The sequence below is a fragment of the Zootoca vivipara genome, chromosome 4 (genome assembly GCF_963506605.1).
Source record: "Zootoca vivipara chromosome 4, rZooViv1.1, whole genome shotgun sequence".
Taxonomy (NCBI): domain Eukaryota; kingdom Metazoa; phylum Chordata; class Lepidosauria; order Squamata; family Lacertidae; genus Zootoca; species Zootoca vivipara.
The window spans coordinates 96,361,738-96,385,463 of NC_083279.1; the positions used below are offsets into that span (position 1 = coordinate 96,361,738).

A 23,726-nucleotide genomic window follows, 5' to 3' on the forward strand; every position below is an offset into this window, starting at 1 on the left:
CAATGGATTCAAACTACAAGAAAGAAGATTCCACCTAAACATTAGGAAGAACTTCCTGACAGTAAGAGCTGTTCGGCAGTGAAATTTGCTGCCAAGGAGTGTGGTGGAGTCTCCTTCTTTGGAGGTCTTTAAGCAGAGGCTTGACAGGCATAAGTCAAGAATGCTTTGATGGTGTTTCCTGCTTGGCAGGGGGTTGGACTGGATGGCCCTCGTGGCCTCTTTCAACTCTACAATTCTATGATTCTAACAAGGGAGGGTGTAGCAATACACCTTCCTGGCCACATGGCTGCAGAGCAGGACCACTCAGGCACTGTGAGCCTCTGGGCCTAGAAAGTCACAGGCTTAGAGAGCAAGCGGCGACAAAGGGTTTAAAAACCAATGCTCGCTGGAGCTTAGAGCAGTGTTTGGTGGGAGTAGCCCGCCCCTCGGACACACTAATGCTGTCTCACAGCAACAGAGAGCATTCCTCAGCACCAGGAAAAACACACAAGGTGGTCACTCGCTCCCATTTCACAGAAATCTCCTGGAAGGTACATGCACATATTGAACCGTAGCTTTATATCTAGGAGGGCCGCTAGAGACTTACTTTTTTTAAGAAAGTGAAAGCTTGGAGTCTGGGGCACCTGTAGAAGCTTCCAAGGGCACCCCTGGCGCCCCTGGGCACTGAGTAGCCTACCCCAGCTGTAGAATGAGCCGGTAGACCAGACTGGGTGGGATAATCACATTTTGGAGCCCCCCCCTCCACGCCACAAACTTTCAAATGGAAAAACAACGTAGCAGGTAAAGAGGTGGAATGGCATCTTTCTCCCTGGTGTGCTAGTTTTCTGTCGCGGGGACTTTTCACGTGGATGCGAACTCCGAGCTGGAACCCACCTGCCAGAGTCGAAGGTGGTGCTGCCCGCATATAGTATTTTATTAGAGTAGGAAACCAAAGATGAAGAGGTTAAATCAGTTACGATTAAATGGGCTCAGGATGTGGGACACAACATTCAATTTGAAAGTTGGGGGAAATGGTGGAAAGTTGATTTAAAAAATTTACAGATTGCATAATGTTAAAAGAGAATTACATGAAAATGATGTATAGATGGTATATCACACCAGTGAAAATGGCAAAGATGTTTAGGAAAGAAAATAGCAGATGTAAGGAAATGGAAGGAACGTTTTATCATATGTGGTGGGAATGCAAATGCATTTTTAAAATATTGGGAAATGATATACAATGAATTGAAAAAAATGTTTAAAATGAATTTTGTTAAACATCCTGAAGCCTTTTTGTTAGGTATCTCAAATCAAGAGCTACCAAAAGAAAAATGATTCTTCGGCATGGTTAATTCTGTGAAGGAAAAGAGGAATCCTTGGAATCTTATTTCCATGTCTCCCTTCTCTCTCTCTCTCTCTCTCTCTCTCTCTCTCTCTCTCTCTCTCTCTCAGGACGCTTTTGGGACTCTCAGAACTCCAAATCCCTCTCTCTGGGCTCTCCCGGCAGCCCTGTGACCAAAATGGTGGCCGTGGGTGGCAAGCTTTGGTGCGGATGCCAGAACCGTGTTGTCGTCCTTAGCACATCCTCATTGCAGCAAGAGGTACAGAGGAAACCGCTTCTTCCTCCGTGGTTCTGCAACCGAGCAGCTTTCTCGCTTCCCATCTCCCCACATACTTACCAGCTCCACTGAATAAGTGTCCCAGGAGGCACGGGTAGGGGGAGTCCGGTGATCCCCTTGCCATTCAGCTAGGACGTGCCCAAGTTGGACCCGACTGGGTGTCAGGGCTCTGCCAAAGATATTCCTTCCCCAGTTGCAGCGACAGCATAGAGAACAAGGAGAGTCCTTTTTAATTAGTTTTATTCAATCCTAATAGGGAGAGAAAGAGGCGCAGTTCGAAAGCACATCAAAGTGCAAGTAGATAAATAGGTACTGGTCCGGCGGGAAGGTCAACGGCGTTTCCGTGCGCTGCTCTGGTTCGCCAGAAGTGGCTTAGTCATGCTGGTCACATGACCTGGAAGCTGTACGCCAGCTCCCTCGGCCAGTAAAGCGAGATGAGTGCCGCAACCCCAGAGTCGTCCGCGACTGGACCTAACAGTCAGGGGTCCCTTTACCTTTAAGCATGGTTCAAGGGGCACCCCATTCCCTGGACCACAACTCCCCGCTAGCTGTCACCTTCTGAGGTCAAGTTCCTGCACTGGGGGGTAAACCCTGGGAGAGGTGCTCCGCCGTTTAGAGTGTCAGGGATTCCCTCTGCTCCACAAGGCTTCAGCCTGACCTTTTCTCTTCTCCAGCACTCATTTCACGTCGGGCAGGACAGCAACCGCAGCCTCACGTGTATGGTGAGCTCCTTGGCGGGGGTCTGGGTCACCCTTCAGGGCAGCGCCCAGGTGAGGCTCTACCACCCTTCCAGCTACGAGCAGCTGGCCGAAGTGGACGTCACGCCTCCGGTCCACAAGATGTTGGCAGGTGAGAGACCCAGCGCTTTGGCAAGTCCTGATGTAACGATCTCAGGCAGGCAAGCAAGCAAGCTCCGATCAGAATTGACGAGTCTCTGGCAGTTTTGTGGCACATTTATTTACTATTGACATCCAGAGTGCGGCTCCGAGCCTGCCGCTCTTTGCTGCGAGTTGGTCACTCTGAGCCTCCGCCCCTTTCGCAGCGTGAAGAGCACCAAAGTCCCATCCTTCCTCTCTTGTACTTCTGTTGCATTTTAAGCCTTTCAGGTCTTCTGGTTCAGGGAGAAAGTGAGTAGACATCCCCCCCCCACTATCAAACGCTGCCTCCCCCCTGGTTGCATAGCAACCCCTTCAATGTCATCTACCTCCTCCCTTCCCAAAGTGGTCTCCCCCCCCCCCATATTCTTCAGACTACAGCTCCTGGTGGGAGTTATAGTGTCCAAAACATCTGGAGGGCACCGGGTTGGGGAATCCTAGTCTTCATTGACTGGCAATGGCTGTACGGGGTTTCAAGATCTCCATTCAAGGTAGATGCTATTATACCTTTGAGCTACAGATTCTTGGCTCTTGAGGTGCAGTAAGTGTCTAAAACAGGGTTCCCCAAACTTGGGTCTCCAGCTGTTTGTTTGTTTGTTTTGGACTACAACTCCCATCATCCCTAGCTAGCAGGACCAGTAGTCAGGGATGATGGGAGTTGTAGTCCCAAAACAGCTGGAGACCCAAGTTTAAGAAACACTGGTCTAGAAACACTGGTCTCGGGGAAACAGTTATGGGAGCCAAAAACTGAACTGGGTTGAAAGCTGTACATTTGTGAAAATATCTCCTGGGTGGCCAACGAAATGTAGCAGCTGAGAGCTAAGTGGAACGTTGGACTTAGAGCAATCAGACCTGGGTTCAAATCCCCACATAGCCATGGAAGTGTGGGATCTTAAGGCAGTCACTGTCTCCCATCCTGGCCTACCTCGCAGGGATACTGTGGGGAGTGAAACCCCTTCTGCGGTCATTTTGAGCTCCTGTGTCTCTGAGGATACTAAAGTGATAGTCAGCCAATCTCTGGTTGAAGTTTTTTTGGGGGGGGGCATAAAGGATGAGAAGAAAACTACCCAAACAAAACAAAAAGAGAGAGGGTCGTTTTATTTTACAACAACATGGTGCGGCCAACGTGTTTTGCCTTGTCGCATTCTGCAGGAGGGAAAGGTGAAATGACCACAGGAACTATATTAAGAGCGCTGCATTAAAAACCTTACGTAAGCTTATTGCATTAACATGCTTAATTTAGTCCTTGGTGTCATCTTTGCCTGGGGAAGATGACTCACCGACGCGTGATGGGCACGGAACCTCGTAAAACAACATTCCTGTACTCCTGGCATCATTTTGAAATTGATGCCTCCTGCAGTTCTTTTGGCTTCTGTCTTCATCTTGGCTGTAGAAGGTAAGTCATCCAGGCAAACCTTTCAGCCTCCACCCACACCCCAACAAACACACCTGCAGTATGAGAACACTTACACTAACCAGCAGGGAATTCTAAGGAATCTTTCCCCCTCCCCATTGGAATTCAGTTGCCCCTCTCCTGCTTTCTCTTCGGACATCAGAACTGCCAGATGAATTGGGAATGGGGGTGTTTTTTGACAGGGGGATTGTTTTGGGATGACCCAAACCTTTGAGCTTCCTTTGTGTTTCATTGCCACATATTTCTTCAAGATTGTGTTGGTCTGAGGTTTGGGTAGGCGCCTTGAGTCGTCGTCGTCAACAACAACAACAATAATAATTTTATTATTTATACCCCACCCATCTGGTTGGGTTTCCCCAGCCCCTCTGGGCGGCTCCCAACAGAATATTAAAAACATAATAAAACATCAAATATTAAAACTTCCCCTAAACAGGGTTGCCTTCAGATGTCTTCTAAAAGTCAGGTGTTTCATTGCCACATATTTCTTCCAAGATCGTGTTGGTCAGAGGTTTGGGTAGGCGCCTTGAGTCAACAACAACAACAATTTTATTATTTATACCCCACCCATCTGGTTGGGTTTCCCCAGCCCCTCTGGGCGGCTCCCAATAGAATAGTAAAAACACAATAAAACATCAAATATTAAAACTTCCCTAAACAGGGTTGCCTTCAGGTGTCTTCTAAAAGTCAGGTGTTTATATTTCCTTGACATCTGATGGGAGGGCATTCCACAGGGCGGGTGCCACTACCGAGAAGGCCCTCTGCCTGGTTCCCTGTAACCTCACTACTTGCAGGGAGGGAACTGCCAGAAGGCCCTCGGAGCTGGACCTCAGTGTCCGGGCAGAACGATGGGGGTGGAGACGCTCCTTCAGGTATACTGGACCGAGGCCGTTTAAAGGTCAGCACCAACACTTTTGATTGTGCTCGGAAATGTACTGGGAGCCAATGTAGGTCTTTCAGGACCGGTGTTATGTGGTCTCGGCAGCCACTCCCAGTCACCAGTCTGGCTGTCACATTCTGGATTAGTTGTAGTTTCCGGGTCACCTTCAAAGGTAGCCCCATGCAGAGCACATTGCAGTAGTCGATAGCCAGAGCATGCACCACTCTGGCGAGACAGTCTGCGGGCAGGTAGGGTCTCACCCTGCGTACCAGATGGAGCTGGTAGATGGCTGCCCTGGACACAGAACTGACCTTGAGCCTCCATGGACAGCTGTGAGTCCAAAATGACTCCCAGGCTGCGCACCTGGTCCTTCAGGGGCACAGTTACCCCATTCAGGACCAGGGAGTCCCCCACACCCACCCGCCCCCTGCCCCCCCCAAAACAGTACTTCTGTCTTGTCAGGATTCAACCTCATATTGCAGGTGTGTATGTTGGGGTGTGCTTGGAGGCGGAAAGGTTTGCCTGGATGACTTAACAGCCAAGATGAAGACAGGGGAGAGGGCTCTTGAGTTCGAATCCTGCTTGGAATCTGGCTGGCCGCTGTGAAAACAAGATGCTGGGTTACGTGGACTGTTGGCCTGATCCAGTAGGCTCTTCTGACTTTCCTATGCTCTACAGCCCTTTTCCCCAACTACTTTTGCCAGTGCATGGTGTCAGGGACTGGCTGGAGGATGAAGAACGCCCCCTGGGAAAGCCTCAAAGGAGGAAGGCTCAGAGCCCAAGGAGTGGTGGTGGGACGCAGAGGACAAGTCAGGAGGGGAGGAATGGTTGGGTGCTGAAGAGGCAACAGGCTTTGGTGAGCAAGAAGAGCCTGGTAAAGAAAGCAGTTCAGACTCGGCTGATGAAGTTCAGAGGCTGCAGAAGCACCCCAGGAGCTTCCCGTTCCTACTGCAATAAGTTCCTGTGTCCCCTCTTGTATCCGAGGCCACACAGAGCTTGTGTGTGTAGCAGAACAAAGTGCACAGTTTCCCAGCAGCAGCAGCAGCAGTGTAGTTTAATGATGAGTTTGGGATATAATGGAGGTGTAAAAGATTTGGATTATTATAAAAGATGCAGGAGGAAATGATTAATAATAGGAGCCACAAAGGGGAAGAGGGAAGTCCAGGAGATTCCTTGGAATCTTGTTTTTATGTTAGTTACATGTTGCATGCTTGTGATTGTAAAATTTTAATTTGAAAAACCATATATATATATATATATATATATATATATATATATATATATACACACACACACACACACACACACACATAGATTAGATAGATAGATAGATAGATAGATAGATAGATAGATAGATAGATACACACACACACAGAGAGAGAGAGAGAGATTAGATAGATAGATAGATAGATAGATAGATAGATAGATAGACAGACACACACACACATAGATTAGATAGATATAGATACACGCACACCTAGATTAGATAGATAGATAGATAGATAGATAGATAGATAGATAGATAGACAGATAGACACACACACACACAGAGATTAGATGATAGATAGATAGATAGATAGATAGATAGATAGATAGATAGATAGATAGATAGATACACACACAGGTTCCCACCACCAGCAGTGTAGTTTATGGCTGTTTGGAAAACATCTGGCTGGGGAGAAGGAGACGGGGGGGAAGTAGGAGGCTGGGATCGCGAGTCCTGCCCTTGTAGGCTGTTTCCTTCAATAAAAAGTTAACTTTTCTGCTTGTCCTTGTATCTTGAGGGCCGGCCTGTATCTGAACCAACCATGACGCATGGTGAAAAATGTAACATCAGGTGGGTGGGAATGGGGGAGAAAGGCTTTAATAATACAGGAAGCCAAGGACCACCTCAATCTCACAAACAGAATCTCATCTCATGAGTTGGTCTTTCCCAACCTATGTGCTCTGCGGATGTTGCTACCCGGTGGGCAGCGGCTGGTGGGAGTTGCATAGCTGCCAAGTTTTCCCTTTTCTCGCGTGGAAGCCTATTCAGCATAAGGGAAAATCCCTGTAAAAAAGGGATAACTTGGCAGCTATGGAGTTGTAGTCCAATCCGTCTGCAGAGCGCCAGGTTGGGGAAAGAGCCATCAAAGGACTCACATGAGCCACTCGCCTTGGATTCTCAGGCTCAGATGCCATCATCCGCCAGCACAAGGCCGCTTGCTTGAGGATCACCGCCATCCTGGCCTGCAAGGACCTGCTGTGGATCGGCACCAGCGCTGGAGTGGTCCTGACTCTGCCCATGATGTCCAACTCCGCCTCCTTGAAGACCCCGCCATCGCCAGTGGGCCTCTCCCAGGGACACACGGGCCACGTCCGGTTCCTCACGTCCATCGAGCTGCCGGAAGGTTTCGACATCCTCTTTCCCTTGCCCAGGGATCCAGGTGGGTTCAAGGGAGCTTGGCAAGAGACGAGGCAGAAGGGGGAGCCTGGGGTGAGATAACTCTCGGGGTTCCCATCTGAGCAGGAAAGGTCTGCGACGCCTGCATTGCAGGGGCTGTCCTAGGTGCCCCTTAGGGCCCCTTCAAACTCCACAGGCAACATGACCCCTCTCTCAGACACTCTGATGTGGTCCAAAGGGAAGCAGAGCAAGGTGCTGGGCCCCAATTTGGCTGCAGGAGCTGCCAGGAGGAGCCTCCAACTGCCTTAGGGACTCCATTCTGTATTTGCCTAGGGTTTACTCCCGAGCCTTTATTATAACAACAACAACAACAATAATAATAATTTATTTATACCCCGCCCATCTGCCTGGGTTTCCCCAGCCACTCTGGGCGGCTTCCAACAGAAAAATAAACACAGTAATCTATTAAACATTAAAAGCTTCCCTGAACAGGGCTGCCTTCAGATGTCTTCTAAAAATCTGGTAGCTGTTTTTCTCTTTGACGTCTGATGGGAGGGCGTTCCACAGGGCGGGCGCTACCACCGAGAAAGCCCTCTGCCTGGTTCCCTGCAACTTGGCTTCTCGCAACGAGGGAACCTCGCCAGAAGGTCCTCAGTGCTGGACTTCAGTGTCCGGGCAGAACGATGGGGGTGGAGACGCTCCTTTAGGTATACTGGACCGAGGCCGTTTAGGGCTTCAAAGGTCAGCACCAACACTTTGAACTGTGCTCGGAAACGTACTGGGAGCCAAGGTAGATATTTCAAGACCGGTGTTATGTGGTCTCGGCAGCCGCTCCCAGTCACCAGTCTAGCTGCCGCATTCTGGATTAGTTGTAGTTTCCGGGTCACCTTCAAAGGTAGCCCCGCGTAGAGCGCATTGCAGTAGTCCAAGCGGGAGATAACTAGAGCATGCACCACTCTGGCGAGACAGTCTGCAGGCAGGTAGGGTCTCAGCCTGCGTACCAGATGGAGCTGATGGACAGCTGCCCTGGACACAGAATTGACCTGTGCCTCCATGGACAGCTATGAGTCCAAAATGACTCCCAGGCTGCGTACCTGGTCCTTCAGGGGCACAGTTACCTCCACACCTGCCGGCCTCCTGTCCCCCACAAACAGTACTTCTGTCTTGTCAGGATTCAACCCCAATCTGTTAGCCGCCATCCATCCTCCAACCGCCTCCAGGCGGGCAGGACGCAGTTCCTCAGAGCTATTAACCCTATAAGCCAGGCATCCGCAAACTCGGCCCTCCAGATGTTTTTGGGACTACAATTCCCATCATCCCTGACCACTGGTCCTGTTAGCTAGGGATGATGGGAGTTGTAGTCCCAAAACATCTGGAGGGCCGAGTTTGCGGATGCCTGCTATAAGCCCTGATACTCCTCACACTCCTTTTCCCAGGTTGACAAGACCAACCTGCCCCTCCCTTCCCTCTACAGCACATGCAGAAACCGCCTTCTTGACTGTTGGACCCACTCTTGGTCTCATCCACTCAATTTACCATAGCCTGTCCTTGCATGCAGGGGAAGTCCCCAACACACCGAGGGTTTGAGACCCATCGGCTACTCTCACCTGGTTTAACCTGTTGAAGCCGGGGCGCCATCTCCTATAGGCCACGCCCTTTGGGGAGGAGGGGGAAAGTTGTGAAATACAGTGGTGCCTCGCTAGACGAAATTAATTCGTTCCACGGGTCTTTTCTTATAGCGAAAGATTCGTCTAGCGAATCCCATAGGAATGCATTGAATTTTGTTTGAATTTTTTTTTGCCCATAGGCATAGGAACGCATTAATTGAATTTCAATGCATTCCTATGGGAAACCGCGATTCGCTAGACGAATTTTTCATAAAACGCATTCGTCTAGCGAGGCAACCTCCGCTCGAAAAATCCTTTCGTTAAGCGGAAATTTCGTTAAGCAGGGCATTCGTTAAGCGAGGCACCACTGTAATGGGAGAGGAGGAGGAGGAAGCAGGGCAAAAGCTTACAGGCACAGTGTCTTTAGAAAGCATTCCAGGACCCCCCCCCTTTCTCCCAGAACCCGGTGATCCTTGAAAATAAGAGAGCAAAGAGCTCAAAGGCAGAGGGCATGTAGCAGCACCCATAGAAGTGATGAATGAGGAAGTGGGAGGGAAGGGGGTGGAGATTCACTTGGGACAACACCATTATCCAAGAGGCTGGGTTCTATAGCCTCTCTCTGCAAATACTGAATAAAAAAAGAACAGTAGGAAACCTTCCCTTGTCTTTATACTTTCCTGGGCAACAAGCCGGGAGTCGCTGACAGCATCCTGACAACCAGAAGGGGCCCAACATGTACCCCACCAGAGGTACTCCCCCTCCCCTAATCCCCCCATACAGTGGTGCCTCGCTAGACGAATGCCCTGTTAGACAAATTTTTCACTATACGAATAGGTTTTGCGATCGGAGGTTACCTCGCAAGACGAAGAGGTTTTCTATGGCCGCCGCTTCGTCTTGCAAAGCATGGCCATAAAAACCTCCGATCACAAAACCTATTTGCAAAAGGCATTTGTCTAGCAAAAGGGGAACCAGCTGTAGCAAGGGAAGAAGGCAAAGGAAGATCTTCTTCCCGCGCTGCAGCTGGTTCCCCTTTTTGTTCCGCTGGTCTCTGCCGGTGTGTGACAGGCAGGGTGGGGGGAAAGCAGGCGAGGCGGCGGTGGGGAGAAGCGCTCCCCCCCCCCGCTGCCTTGCTGCGCACAGCCAGCATGGGACACAGCTTCAGAGACCTCCGAAGCCGTGCCCCATGCCGGGGAAGGCAGGCGAGGTGGCATCGGACGGGGCTTCGGAGACCTTCTCCGAAGCCCCGCCCCATGCCACCACCAGTCCCCCGGAGCCCATAGGAACGCATTGATTAAGTTTCAATGCATTCCTATGGGAAACCGGGACTCACTAGACGAATTTTTCGTAGGACGAATTGAGTCCTGGAACGAATTAAATTGGTCTAGCGAGGCACCACTGTACATCTAAAATCTACCTAGGGTACGTTTTTTGTCCCGGTTGCCGAATTTGGGTTATGCAGGGGCAGAAAGTAATATGACTCACTCTTCTCCCCCCCCCACTTCCAGGTACAGAAAAGTCCAACGACTTGGAGAAGCGGGACTCCACAAGGCACAGGCCCCCCAAATCCAAGATGCTCATCATTAGCGGCGGCGATGGTTACGAGGACTTCCGGCTCACCAACAGCAGCGAGACAGTGGGGAGGGATGATAGCACAAACCACCTGCTCCTCTGGAGGGTCTGATGAGCGAGCTGCGGAACAGGGCGAACCCCTCCGGAGGGGGAGAAGCCGGGAGAGAGAGAGAGATATTGCGTCCCATCCTCGCCGTCCCCACACGGACGCGTCCCCGTGTCTCGTCTCCCACCCTGAATGTCTCATGCGCAGGGTCGCCTTCCTGGATCCGCCGCGCGGAGTTAGCGGCGCGCTTCGGGGCGGGTCGCGTGCGGAACCTCCAGAACGCAAATCCATGTTGCACGACTTGCGCTTGCTGCTGTGTCTTGAGTGTGTGGGAGGCGCGTGTGCTCAGTGAGCGAGAGGAGGAGGAGGAGAGATTAGGTGCAGCCGCCCTGATACGCCAAGCCCCATTCAAATGGGACTGGGGGAGAGAGAGAAACCATTTAGGAATTCAGACCTGCTTAGGAAAGGATTGCCTGCTATGTGTGTGTCGCTTGGTTAGAAACACCCAGCTCAACCGAGGAGTTGTTGAATGTCGTTGTGTCTCCGTTTTCGTCCGCTGAGGCCCCCGAGTCCAGAGAATGGGGGCAACTTCCCCCCATTCTCACCGAACACGATCATTTTTCTCCTCCTCTTTGGTTTCTCCTCGCCTTCGTCCATCGGATACGGATGCAGAGCTACTCCACTCAGTGCCACATTCATGCAAGCCCCGCTCACCAGAACCAGACACTGCGCACCATCGTCTCGCCAACTTTTGCGAGGCACACCGCCGTCAGCAACCAGATAACTTGGGGGGTGGGGTGGGTGTCTGTTCATGTATAAATTACCTTTATTTATTGCTGGCTTGGAGGAGGAGCTGCTCCAGAAAGGGGAAGGTGGACTGGTGCTGTTTCTGAGCAATTTCCAAAGAGAATGGGGTGGGGGTGGGGGTGGAGAGCAGTTTTGCTCCTTTGTCATGGTCAGAGAACCCCCTGAGTCTGGGCTCAGTTGTGATAACCGCAGGGTTGTTCCCGCACATCAGTGTTCGAAGAAGGAAGGCTGTGTTGGGTTGCGGTGTTGATGTTGGTCGCTACCCAAGATGGCGACTGGAGTCTGTGTCTGCTGAGGAGGAAGGGAAGAGAGGTTGGGCGTGGAGAAAGCCCGTTATTGATTTTGGGGGGGGGAGTTTAAGGGGCAGCAGAGACAAAATACAAGAATCTTGACAGGATAATTGTGCAATATTGTGAAGCATTCCCCACCAACCCTGCACATGTCGGGAGGCCGCACCACAAAGGCCTCATCCGTTACCACGGCAACCATACTCCATGTTGTCAGGGGGTGGTGGGAACCTGGCTGGGCAGGAGTTTGCATTACCTTGGTCTTCTACCTTGTACAGTATTTATGATTTATTTGTTGTGGTTTTTTGTTTTTTTGTTTGTTTTTTTTAAAAAAAGAAAACCTAGCTACCGTTTGTGGAGGGAGGCAGCGAGTTGAACCGTTAGCGGCGCTTAATTTAATCGAGCTCATAATCTTCCATTGTGAGAGGGATAGATTCGCCTCAGAGACCGAAAGGTCTCCACAGGCAGATTGAAGGCCGTCCTTAAAACCTTGAACAAAGTTAGATCCCCCACTAGCATCGTCGTGAACATGGTTGAGGGGTGGGGAGAAAGTGGGGTGAATTTCACTAGCACCACGGGACGTTTTCTGGGGGACATGTCAGTCGTTGGGTTTCCTTCAAAGATTCCTGAAGGAGTACGAACCGTGGCCTGATCCTGCAAGGAACCTCTCGGCTGCCCAGTCCTCTGCACGTTTACTCAGAAGTACATCCCCACTGAATTTCAGTGGTGCTTACTCCCAGGTAAGTGTGAGTGAGATTTTAGCCTTCATGCTCTGAGGCAAGAGTTCTTACTCGGGGTCTCATTAAACCCGCCTTTGCCCAACTTCGCCTGGTAGGTCTGGTGCGAGTTGGAAGTCCGAAACATCCGGAGATGCGTGTTGACCAAAGGCACGCGTTGCATGCACAGTTGTGTTGTCGATTTAAAATGAATTGGGAGGCCGCTGGCATTCCAATAACCAGATGAATAGGCCATGCATTCTAGAAGCCGGCCCACCTCCCTTTGAGCATTGCCAAGGGTGGGGAAAGGGTTTTGGGGGGGGCAAGATGTCAAACCAGTGTCCCCTCCTCCGAAGTGAAGGTGAAGCATCTCATGTCTCCACTCAATATCCCCAACTTCCCCCAAGACAGGAATACAGCTGATACCTCGAACCAAGAGTTAAAGGTAAAGGTAAAGGGACCCCTGACCATTAGGTCCAGTCGTGACCGACTCTGGGGTTGCGCGCTCATCTCGCATTACTGGCTGAGGGAGCCGGTGTATAGCTTCCAGTCATGTGGCCAGCATGACAAAGCCGCTTCTGGCGAACCAGAGCAGCACATGGAAACGCCGTTTACCTTCCCGCTATAGCGGTTCCTATTTATCTACTTGCATTTTGATGTGCTTTCGAACTGCTAGGTTGGCAGGAGCTGGGACCAAGCAACGGGAGCTCACCCCGTCACAGGGATTCGAACCGCCGACCTTCTGATCAGCAAGCCCTAGGCTCAGTGGTTTAGCCCACAGCGCCACCTGGGTCCTGGGAATACAGCTGATACCTCGAACCAAGAGTTAGGTCTCCCTATAAACACATACATAGTGTTGCTTATGCACCAACGCTGGGTTCCGATGAAGACATTAAAGAAAAGAATTATTCTCAGCTGGATGCTATCCTATCAGAGACGCCTAAAGAGGATAATTTTACCCTCCTGGGTGATTCCAATGCAAGAGTTGGCCGAGGTGTCAATCGGTGGCCTGGAACTATTGGGAAAGAAGAAATTGGCAACAGCAACCAGAATGGAATATTACTTTTGACTATACAGTGGTACCTCTGGTTCATAGCTGCCAAGTTTTCCCTTTTCTCGCGAGGAAGCCTATTCAGCATAATGGAATTTCCCTTTAAAAAAGGGATAACTTGGCAGCTATGCTCTGGTTATGAACTTAATTCGTTCCGGAGGTCCGTTCTTAACCTGAAACCGTTCTTAACCTGAGGTACCACTTTAGCTAATGGGGCCTCTCGCTGCCGCCGGCGTGCGATTTCTGTTCTCATCCTGAGGTAAAGTTCTTAACCCGAGGTACTACTACTGGGTTAGCAGAGTCTGCAACCCCAAGTGTTTGTAACCCAAGGTACCACTGTATGTGCAGCGCACAACCTTGTTATTGCCAACACACTCTTTTGACAAAAAAATAAATTCAGAACATCATGGAGGCACCCTCGGTTGAACCACTCACACCGCTTAGACTATGTGATTGAGCTGAAGATCGCTGTGATGTGCGAACAGAGTTATGACGAGTGTCAATGACTTCTGGACACATCACTGATGATGGCTATCAATATTGTACCTCAACGCAGGCTTTAAGAAGGGAAACCAAGGCGCCAAATGAACACTCAAGCCCTTCAAGATTGTATTAAGTGGGACAGCTTCCAGAGGACCATCTGCTTTCAGAATTCCCTGATAACATTGAGGAACACTGGACCAAGCTAAAAACATCCATTATTGCAGCCTGTGAACAAACTATTAAATACCAAACCGAGAAACACAAGGACTGAGAGTGGCAGTGAGATTGGACACATTCTGGACAAGAAAAGGAAGGCCTTTAAGTTCTGGCAAGGAGATAGAAACTGTGCCACTAAGAAAAAAATTATGTCAACGCTAAGGCTGAGGTTCAAAGAAGAACCAGAGAACTAAAGAACACCTGGTGCATAAAAAAAGCTCAAGAGATCCAGCACTTGGCCGACACTCATGATGCACAGAGTTTCTTTAAAGCCACAAAGACCCTCTATGGGCCAATAAATCATGACATATGCCCCCTATGCCAGGGGTCAGCAAACTTTTTCAGCAGGGGGGCGGTCCACTGTCCCTCAGACCTTGTGGGGGGCCGGACTATATTTGGGGGGGGGGATGAACGAATTCCTGTGCCCCACAAATAACCCAGAGATGCATTTTAAATAAAGGACACATTCTACTCAGTAAAAACATGCTGATTCCCGGATCGTCCGCGGGCCGGATTTAGAAGGCCATTGGGCCGCATCCAGCCCCCGGGCCGTAGTTTGGGGACCCCTGCACTACGCTCAGCAGATGGTACCACACTTCTAAAAGATAAAGAAGCTATTGCACTGCGCTGGAAAGAACATTCCCAACATCTCCTTATCTGCAACTCCCCTGTAGCTGCTGAGGTCCTCTCACAAATTCCGCAAGAAGAAGTTAGAGATGAGCTTGCAGTATCTCCAAATCTGGGAGAGTTGTGTATAGCTATTAACCAAATGAAAAACAAGCCGTGATCCTACTCTTTGTCAAAGGGATACGCCCCACCAGAATAGAAATCATATATGGTACAGATGGAAACCTCTTTAATCTGAGTGGACTGAAAGCAAAGAGTAAGGTTACTGTAACTTCCGTCATAGAACTTCAGAGGATGACCTCCAAACCATCCTAAATATCTTTACAGAAGCTTAGCTTGGTCTATCGCTCAACATCCAAAAAACCAAAGTGCTGCACCAACAAGCATAAAACAATCCTTCTGCTGCGCCACAAGTCCAACTCAGTGGTGTAATGTTGGAAAGTGTTGATCACTTCTCCTACCTGAGCAGTTATCTTTCCACAAGGGCTGACATCGATTCCTCGAAAGATTCCATCAACGGTATCTCCGAAAAATGTACTGGCAGAAGCAAAGATCACCAGCATCGAAGCGATGGTTCTTCAACATCAACTTTGTTAGACTGGTCATGTTGTGCGGATGCCTGATGATCGTCTTCCAAAGCAACTATTCTATTCCCAACTTAAAAACGGAAAGCGTAATGTTGGTGGTCAACAAAAGAGGTTTAAAGACTGTCTCAAGGCAAATCTAAAAAAATGTAGTATAAACACCGACAATTGGGAAACACTGGCCTGCGAGCGCTCTAGTTAGAAAACAGCCTTTACCAAAGGTTTCATGGGCTTTGAAGACACTCGAACTCAGGACGCAAGGGAGAAACGTGCTAAGAGGAAGGCATGCCGGGCAAATCTACACCATGATCAACAACTGCCCAGAAACCTATGTCCCCACTGTGAAAGGATGTGTGGATCCAGAATTGACCTCCACAGTCACTTACGGACTCACTGTTAGGATCGCATTCATAGAAGACAATCTTACTCAGATGCGAGTGATTGCCAAAGAAGAAGATATATAACCTGAAGAGTTTGTTTAGATTAGGTCCTAGAGATAGAAATTTTCCCCCGGACTTCATATCTGATGAATTAGGTACAAATTTTAAAATCCCTCCATCCTTTCCCTCCACGTTATAAAAAGACCAAAGGCAACTTACATCTTAAAACTGAGTTTCATAAGCCGCATTCCAGACCAGAACTCAGATTTTGGAGCCAAATGGTAAAGGTTTGACACTCAGCTTTGTAATAATAATAATAATAATAATAATAATAATAATAATAATGTTATAATTTGTACCCCGCCCATCTGACCGGGTAGCCCAAGCCACTCTGGGCAGCTTCCAGCAAAATATAAAAACACTAAGTCATGCATCAAACATTTAAAACTTCCCTATCCAGGGTTGCCTCCATGTGTCTTCTAAAAGTCAGAAAGCTGTTTGTCTACTTGACATCTAATGGGAGGGTGTTCCGCAGGGCAGGTGCCTCTACTGAGAAGACACTCTGCCTGGTTCAGTTCTCATTGCTGAATTCCCCCAGGAGGTTTTGGAATCCATAGGCTGGACTTGCGCACTTAGAAAATTGAGTTTTTGATTCAAGGCCACTCATCCTGGATTTGATGTGTATTTCTTTTTTTGCGGGGGGTGCTGTTAGTCTCCGGTGGATCACGTGATGAGCGCCGAGGCCTCTTTCAGAAACGAGTCACGAGGAGCAAGCTTTAATCTGCATACCCTGGCAGAATGCAATACACAATGCACACAATCTGATGTGTTCTCATTCAGAAGCTGTTTCCATGAAATGCGGGAAAAAGCACCCATATTAGCTCTTTTAATCTGCATCTTTATTCTCAGTACTTTAATTTTGCAATCCTGATTCCACACCTTTCTTTGAAACCGGGAGGGATGGGAACTGTGTTTTTGGAACAGGGACCCTGCTTAGGATATACAGGTCACCGAGGGGCCTGACCCTGAACAATTGTTTGCATTCCAGAAATAGAATTTAGGGGGTCACAGACTGAACGTGTTCATCATGACCTTACCATCTACAAAATGGAACACAGAGAGAGATAAAACCCTTCCTTAAATTGGTATGTGTCTGTGAAAATTAAGCAGTCTCCATTTCAATTTTAGCACTTGCATGAGTTCACTAGTTTGCCTTAGACAGCCATTCCCTCTTCAGCTTGGGGTTTAAGAAGCTGCCCAGCCTTCCAGGGTTGTTGTAATGATTACAAGAAGATGGGGGTACGTGGAATGCTTTGAAGGCTTGAAATACTACATAGACTTGGGTCAAGTCGTATTGTGTGAGTGCAATGGAGGAAGGGGAGATTTTGCCTGTTGCTCAGTCTTCAAGCGCTGTTGGGGATGTGCACAAGTGGACATGTTAAGAATGTTAGAGCATTTTGGGCTTGGAGACTCTGCAGATTGCCTAGGCGGTGTGCAAAATGGATGCGGAAGCTTTGCAAAATTCCCCAGGGCAGTGTACAAAACATCTCCGATCCGTTCGTTCACATTCCCCATCTTCCATTGCAGATGAGCCAAATTGACTGTACAAAAATTCAAAATCCCCCCATTGACCCAGTTAGCGTTATGAACTCTCGTGCCCACGCGAGTCCCCTGGGTTTGTGCTTGTTCACAAGCCAACTCGCATTCACCCCAGTGGTTGCCCTGCAGATATTGTTGGACTACAACTCCCAGCAGCAAGTCCAAAGGGGAGGGATGGCAGGAATTGGTAGTCTGGCAACCTCCTATGGGCTAGCTGTGGTGCAGGATCACAGATAACCTGCAAAAGTTGTTGTTGTTTAGTCATTTAGTTGTGTCCGACTCTTCGTGACCCCATGGACCTGAGCACGCCAGGCACTCCTGTCTTCCACTGCCTCCCGCAGTTTGGTCAAACTCATGTTCGTAGCTTCGAGAACACTGTCCAACCATCTCGTCCTCTGTCGTCCCCTTCTTCTAGTGCCCTCCATCTTTCCCAACATCAGGGTCTTTTCCAGGGAGTCTTCTCTTCTCATGAGGTGGCCAAAGTATTGGAGCCTCAGCTTCACGATCTGTCCTTCCAGTGAGCACTCAGGGCTGATTTCCTTCAGAATGGATAGGTTTGATCTTCTTGCAGTCCATGGGACTCTCAAGAGTCTCCTACAGCACCATAATTCAAAAGCATCAATTCTTCGGCGATCAGCCTTCTTTATGGTCCAACTCTCACTTCCATGCATCACTACTGGGAAAACCATAGCTTTAACTATACAGACCTGCAAAAGGAGACATCTGTTATTCGCTCCTTTGGATGCTGTCGGTTACCATAGGCGAGCAACCTCTTGACCATTGCAAAACAAAGGACTTTTGCGTTTGTCTAGTTACTGCCATGTAAACCTGTCACAAAGGACCAGAAGGAAGAACCTCATACCTGAAGGGTGGGCCCTAACTTTAAAAGTGGATCAGAGAAATCCATGGAGCAGAGGGCTTTTCAATGGCTTCTAGCCACAGTGACCATGCTCTGCTGCCACAGCGGGATGCAGCAATGCTTCTGTTGCTGAAAACCACAGGAGGGGAGAGTTGCTCTTGTGTTCGAATCCTGCTTGCATGTTTCCCACAGACATAGGGTTGGCCCCCATGAGAGTATCTAGTTGGTCCCTGTGGACTGATCCAGCACCCTCTTCTTAGGCTTTTTACCTGCGGCCTGATCGTGTGCATGTTCACACCAAAGTTGCCCCACCCCGTTCAATGGGGCTAGATAAGTTGGCTTTCTGACATCTGGGAAACCCTGCTATAGACCCCGGGTCATTATGGGATGGATGATTCAGCATCAGAAACAAATTGACAATAAGCAAGTGTCCTCCCCCCCCCAAAAAAATACCCAAAGCTAGCTTGACAGCACCAGTCCGCCTTCTATGCAAGAAACAGATACGACATCCATCCACCCCACTTTCCTCTCTAGGTTTTCCGGCACAAACAAAGTTTGTGGAGGGAGAAAGATTGTTTTCTGCTGCTCCAGAGAAGCGGGCACGGAGCAATGGATTCAAACTTCAAGAAATAAGATTCCACCTAAACATTAGGAAGAACTTCCTGACAGTAAGAGCTGTTCGGCAGTGGAATTTGCTACCAAGGAGTGTGGTGGAGTCTCCTTCTTTGGAGGTCTTTAAGCAGAGGCTTGACAGCCACATGTCAAGAATGTTTTGATGGTGTTTCCTGCTTGGCAGGGGGTTGGACTGGATGGCCCTTGTGGTCTCTTCCAACTCTATGATTCTACTTCCTGCATTCTTAAAAGAGCTGTGACGCTCACAGATCTCCCTTGGTCTTCTTTTGAGATTGGAACACTCGAAGGGGTGGAATTGTTTATTGCCCTATGGTAGGCTTCTTCAACGTGGCTCCTCACCCCGGGTCATAACTGCCAGCAGCTGACATTTGCAAGACATCTAGAGGGCAGCGTGGTGGGGAAGGCTTCTCTGTGGCTTGGAAGGGAAGACATTCCCCACCTTCTCCAAAAGGAATGTGCATTCCTGGACCTCTGGTACCAGTAAGTTTTGAGGGGCACTCCTGGTGCACTGTTTTGTTGACTAACATCACGAAACCTGTGTCAGACATAACCTGTTCTGTGTATCCGAAATGGCACTGAAAGTGCATTTTGGGGCTAAGGATACACAACAGGAGAGAATCTTTGCTTATGGCACTAATACATGCATGTTCCGTTTATCCCGCTCTTGCCTCTGGTCAAATAGTCTGTGCAGGTTTCCGAAGCACCGTAGCACAAACCTACCAGGCCTGTTTGACCAAGCTGGAAGTAGGGAGAATGTACATTGCCACGAACAGCGCTTCCTCTTCCTAACCCCTTTCATTCCTTGTGCCTAAAAGGCATAAAAATATTGACTAAGGGGTTCATATTATGCCCAGTTTGTTGTCTTGAATAAAGTTCAATAACAACAACAGCCGTTTATTGTGAGGACCATGCCTGTACACAAATATCAACACAACAATAATTAAAAATGTTAAAATTCATTACATACTATCCCAACAAAACCTTCATCCCACAAAACAGGAAGAGAAGGAAAACAAGCAACAAGTTAAACAGACGATGAAGGGGTCTTTACTTTATCATCCATAAATCTTTCCCTGGCTTTCATGGCCTTCATCACAAAGACCGCTACCACATGGGTAATTCGTGGGTTAGCATCAACTAACAAAAATTTTACTCTGATCTTCAGGATTGATTATAGAGTTGGGTATAATTTGCAGCATCGCGTCTCTACAGCCCGAGTAAATGGGGCAATAGAGGAGGTAATGTACAAGATCCTCTTTAATTTTCATGAAGCAAGGGCATAAACGGTGTTCTGCTGGGATTTTTGTAAATCTACCGGTCAGGTATGCAGTTGGCAATGTTTGAAACCGGGCCATAGTGAAAGCTCTCCGAAGGGTAGGATCAGTGATATCCACCAGGTAGTTGGCACAGATTTTGACTGCTTTTACTCGGGGGAACCAGTAGGAAAACCCAGCATTTTTTTTATCTTCGTGGTGTCTAAAAAGGCGACTTTTTCAAAGATCCATTCCTGAACTTTATCAGGGCTCCACAGTTTGAGAGTATTAAACTCGGGTAGATTGTATCTGGATTCATATTATGGGAAGCAGCTGCTTTAAATTTTGATTCTGGTCCTCAGTGATTTGTGTAGCCTTGTGTGTGTGTGTGTGTGTGTGTGTGCTACCTTGCTCCAATGAACATGTGTGCAAACATTTTTTGCTTTCCCAGTGGCTGGCTTTGCCACAAAGCAAGATACCTTTTCGGGGGTTTTGTGCAGGTCTCGGGTATAGGAGCCTGATTCCCAAAGAGGCGCAGGGGCTTCACTCTTCCTGGGAAGCACACAACCTGCCATGAAAAGCCATCCCTGCTCCTTAAATCCTGTGCGTTGAGAATATGCTGTGGGTGCCCAGTGGCGTGCGCTCTGCACATGTTCAGAGGCATTTCCCCCTCCCACAATCGATTCACATATCCCAGGACTCGGCTGTGACATCGTATGGATTTCCTGGGCTGAGGCTCGACACGGAATGAAGCCCAGGGTGGGTACCGAAAAGGGAACATTTGGGTATTTGTGGAATGTGGTTCCCACATCATCACCAAATATAGCAACTGATGTAATGGGGGAAGCATTTCTGAAAACCTCCACGGTCTGCCTTTGCAGTGTTGCGCTTGTGGTTGTTGTTGTAGTTGCATGGAAAACACATTAAGCAGAATGACTTTGGAGCAGAAAAGGCTGGTGCTAGCAAGTCTCTCCAGTGACATCCCACTCCCCCCCCCCCAATCTCAAAGTTTTAACTCTCTTACCTCCTTGGCTGCCGAAGACTTACTGTAAATATTGGTATATATCGCCTCCTCTGTACATAACGCCCTCGAGTCTTGATTGTCGATAATGGATTTAATGGCATATTTTTATATACTTGTTTAAGTTTTCACCGGCACGAGCGAGGGTGCCGACACAAAAGTTTTTAAGTTATGATGACAACTCTTTAAGCGTTGGATTGAAAGACGAGGACAAAACAGGGAAGAGCAAAGAAACAGAACAACATTCCTTGCCCAAAATGTTACCAATTCCAGTGAGATGTTAACAATTATTAGTCCTGGGGTTTTATTTTTTTTCCTTTTTCGTCACTGTGGGTTCCTAGTCATTAAAAGTCACTGGTGTCAGAACCCAGCCTTGGCGTGTGGACTCTTGTGTTGCAAGCTTCGGCCAGATTGAGGGGACAGGGCACTGAGCTTCCCTATTGGGCAGAGTTGGCAAAAGCGTTTTGTTTTACATTATTTCCTTCCTGTGAACTTCCTAGTGGTCCAGACACTGATTGAGGATGCATGCTGGCATAATTTTAATAATTTTAATTATTATTTATACCCCGCACATCTGGCCGGGTTTCCCCAGCCACTCTGGGCAGCTGTCAGCAGAATATTAAAAACACGATAAAACATCAAACATTAAAAACTTCCCTAAACAGGGCTGCCTTCAGATGTCTTCTAAAAGTCAGGTAGTTGTTTATTTCCTCGACATCTGAATGGAGGGCATTCCACAGGGCAGGAGCCACTATCGAGAAGGCCCTCTGTCTGGTTCCCTGTAACCTCACTTCTCGCAGGGAGGGACCTCAGTGTCTGGGCTGAATGATGGGGGTGGAGACACTCCTTCAGGAATACTGGGGTGAGGCCGATTAGGGCTTTCAAAGTCAGCACCGACACTTTAAATTGTGCTCAGAAACGTACTGGGAGCCAATGTAGGTCTTTTGCAATGTGGCTGGAAGTGCAGGATTCTGTCTACACAGGATAAGAATGTGAATTGGAAGGGGGGGACATCAGGTACAAGGTGCCTCCAGTCTCGCCCCTCTGACCCAGTTACCTTTTTTAAAAAATCATTGCCCCCTTGATTCTGAAAAAACTCACCCCAGTGCCCCCCACCCTACCATAAAAAGCATCTTTCAAAATAGCAGTTTGCACGACCCACTAAGGAAGAGAATAACAATGAAACTTGGAACAGTATGTGCATTTTATTCAAAATCCAATTTAAACTATTTAATTCAGCAAAATGGAACAACTTGATCCAGAGATTTCCTGGATCCCCCCTGGGATTTCCTGGATCCCCCCATTCCTGGATTCCCCCCATTTACAAAGTCTTCCTCAATTACACCTCTCACACACACTGCCCCCTTAGCTCTCCACCCCACCCCACCACCCCAGTAATCCTAGGGGACACTACAGCCCACGGGGAGCTCTAGCAAGAGTTTGAAACCAATAAACTTTTTAAGCTTTGGAAAGTGACAAGGAATCAAACGGATTAACAGGAAGATGTCTAAACGCTCTGCAAACAGATCGGGACGAGTGTGGAACAAATGTCCGTCGTTGCGTAACCTCCCTGTAAACCAGGCATATCCAACAGGTAGATCGTGATCTACCGGTAGATCACTGGACATCTGTGGTAGATCACTGGCTTACCCCAAAGAAGCTCAACAATTTTGGCTCCCCTAAAAAAAAGCTCAACATTTTTGCTCTGCACCCCAAAAAACGGGGCTTTCTTCCTCCCTAAAAGAAGCTCAACAACCTTGACCTGAACCCCCAAAAAGGGGGTAGATCACTGCCAGTTTTTAACTCTGTGAGTAGATCGCAGTCTCTTGGGAGTTGGCCACCCCTGCTGTAAACAAACCAGAGCAAATGCTCAGCAGAGGTCAGATATAATCTGACCTCCACTTTGTGTGTGAGTATATCAGGATGAGGGCCCAGTAAATCGGACAGAGGGCACTGAGTGTTCTTGAAGCCAACCATTTCTAGTCTGAGCACAGTTCCTGATCCATGATGAAGGGGATTCTAGGAAAGTGTGTTCAGGTGAGGATGGCAAGAGCTAGTTGGCAAGCTGATGTTTAAAGGAAAATAAGCACTGACTGATATCAAAGTTAACCTACATGAGCAAATCCACAGGAAGGGAAACTGGATCACAAGCAGTCACTGAGGCCACCATGGGGTCCTGGCATACCCAGTTGGGCTGTAATTGCTCTCTTATTTAATACAGTAAAAAGGTAAAGGGACCCCTGACCGTTAGGTCCAGTCGCGGACGACTGGGTTTGCGGCACTCATTTCGCTTTACTGGCCGAAGAAGCCAGCGTACAGCTTCCGAGTCATGTGGCCAGCATGACTAAGTCGCTTCTGGCGAACCAGAGCAGTGCATGGAAACGCCGTTTATCTTTCTGCCGGAGCTGTACCTATTTACTTGCACTTTGACGTGCTTTTGAACTACTAGGTTGGCAGGAGCAGGGACCAAGCAATGGGAGCTCACCCCGTCGCGGGGATTCGAACCGCTGACTTTCTGATCAGCAAGCCCTAGGCTCTCTGGTTTAGACCACAGCACCACCTGCGTCCCTCCTCTAATTTATAAATAGGTAAAGGTAAAGGGCCCCCTGACCATCAGGTCCAGTCGTGTCCGACTCTGGGGTTGCGGTGCTCATCTCGCTCTATAGGCCAAGGGAGCCAGCGTTTGTCTGCAGACAGCTTCCGGGTCATGTGGCCAGCATGACAAAGCAGCTTCTGGCGAACCAGAGCAGTGCACGGAAACGTCGTTTACCTTCCCGGCAGAGCGGTCCCTATTTATCTACTTGCACTTTGATGTGCTTTCGAACTACTAGGTTGGCAGGA

At 48.7% G+C, this 23,726-nt stretch overlaps 1 protein-coding gene across 2 annotated transcripts in view; it reads left to right on the plus strand.

Annotated features, from left to right (window-relative positions):
* Window positions 1-21,255, plus strand: part of ARHGEF17 (Rho guanine nucleotide exchange factor 17) — a 165,891-nt gene extending 144,636 nt beyond the window's left edge. For both annotated transcript variants that reach the window (XM_035115379.2, XM_060273936.1), the window contains 4 exons: window positions 1,432-1,580; window positions 2,273-2,447; window positions 6,933-7,190; window positions 10,260-21,255. In XM_035115379.2, coding sequence (XP_034971270.2) covers window positions 1,432-1,580; window positions 2,273-2,447; window positions 6,933-7,190; window positions 10,260-10,435 — 758 coding nt within the window. In that variant the 3' untranslated portion in view covers window positions 10,436-21,255. The remainder of the gene's footprint in view (window positions 1-1,431; window positions 1,581-2,272; window positions 2,448-6,932; window positions 7,191-10,259) is intronic.
* Window positions 21,256-23,726: the final 2,471 nt, after the last annotated feature.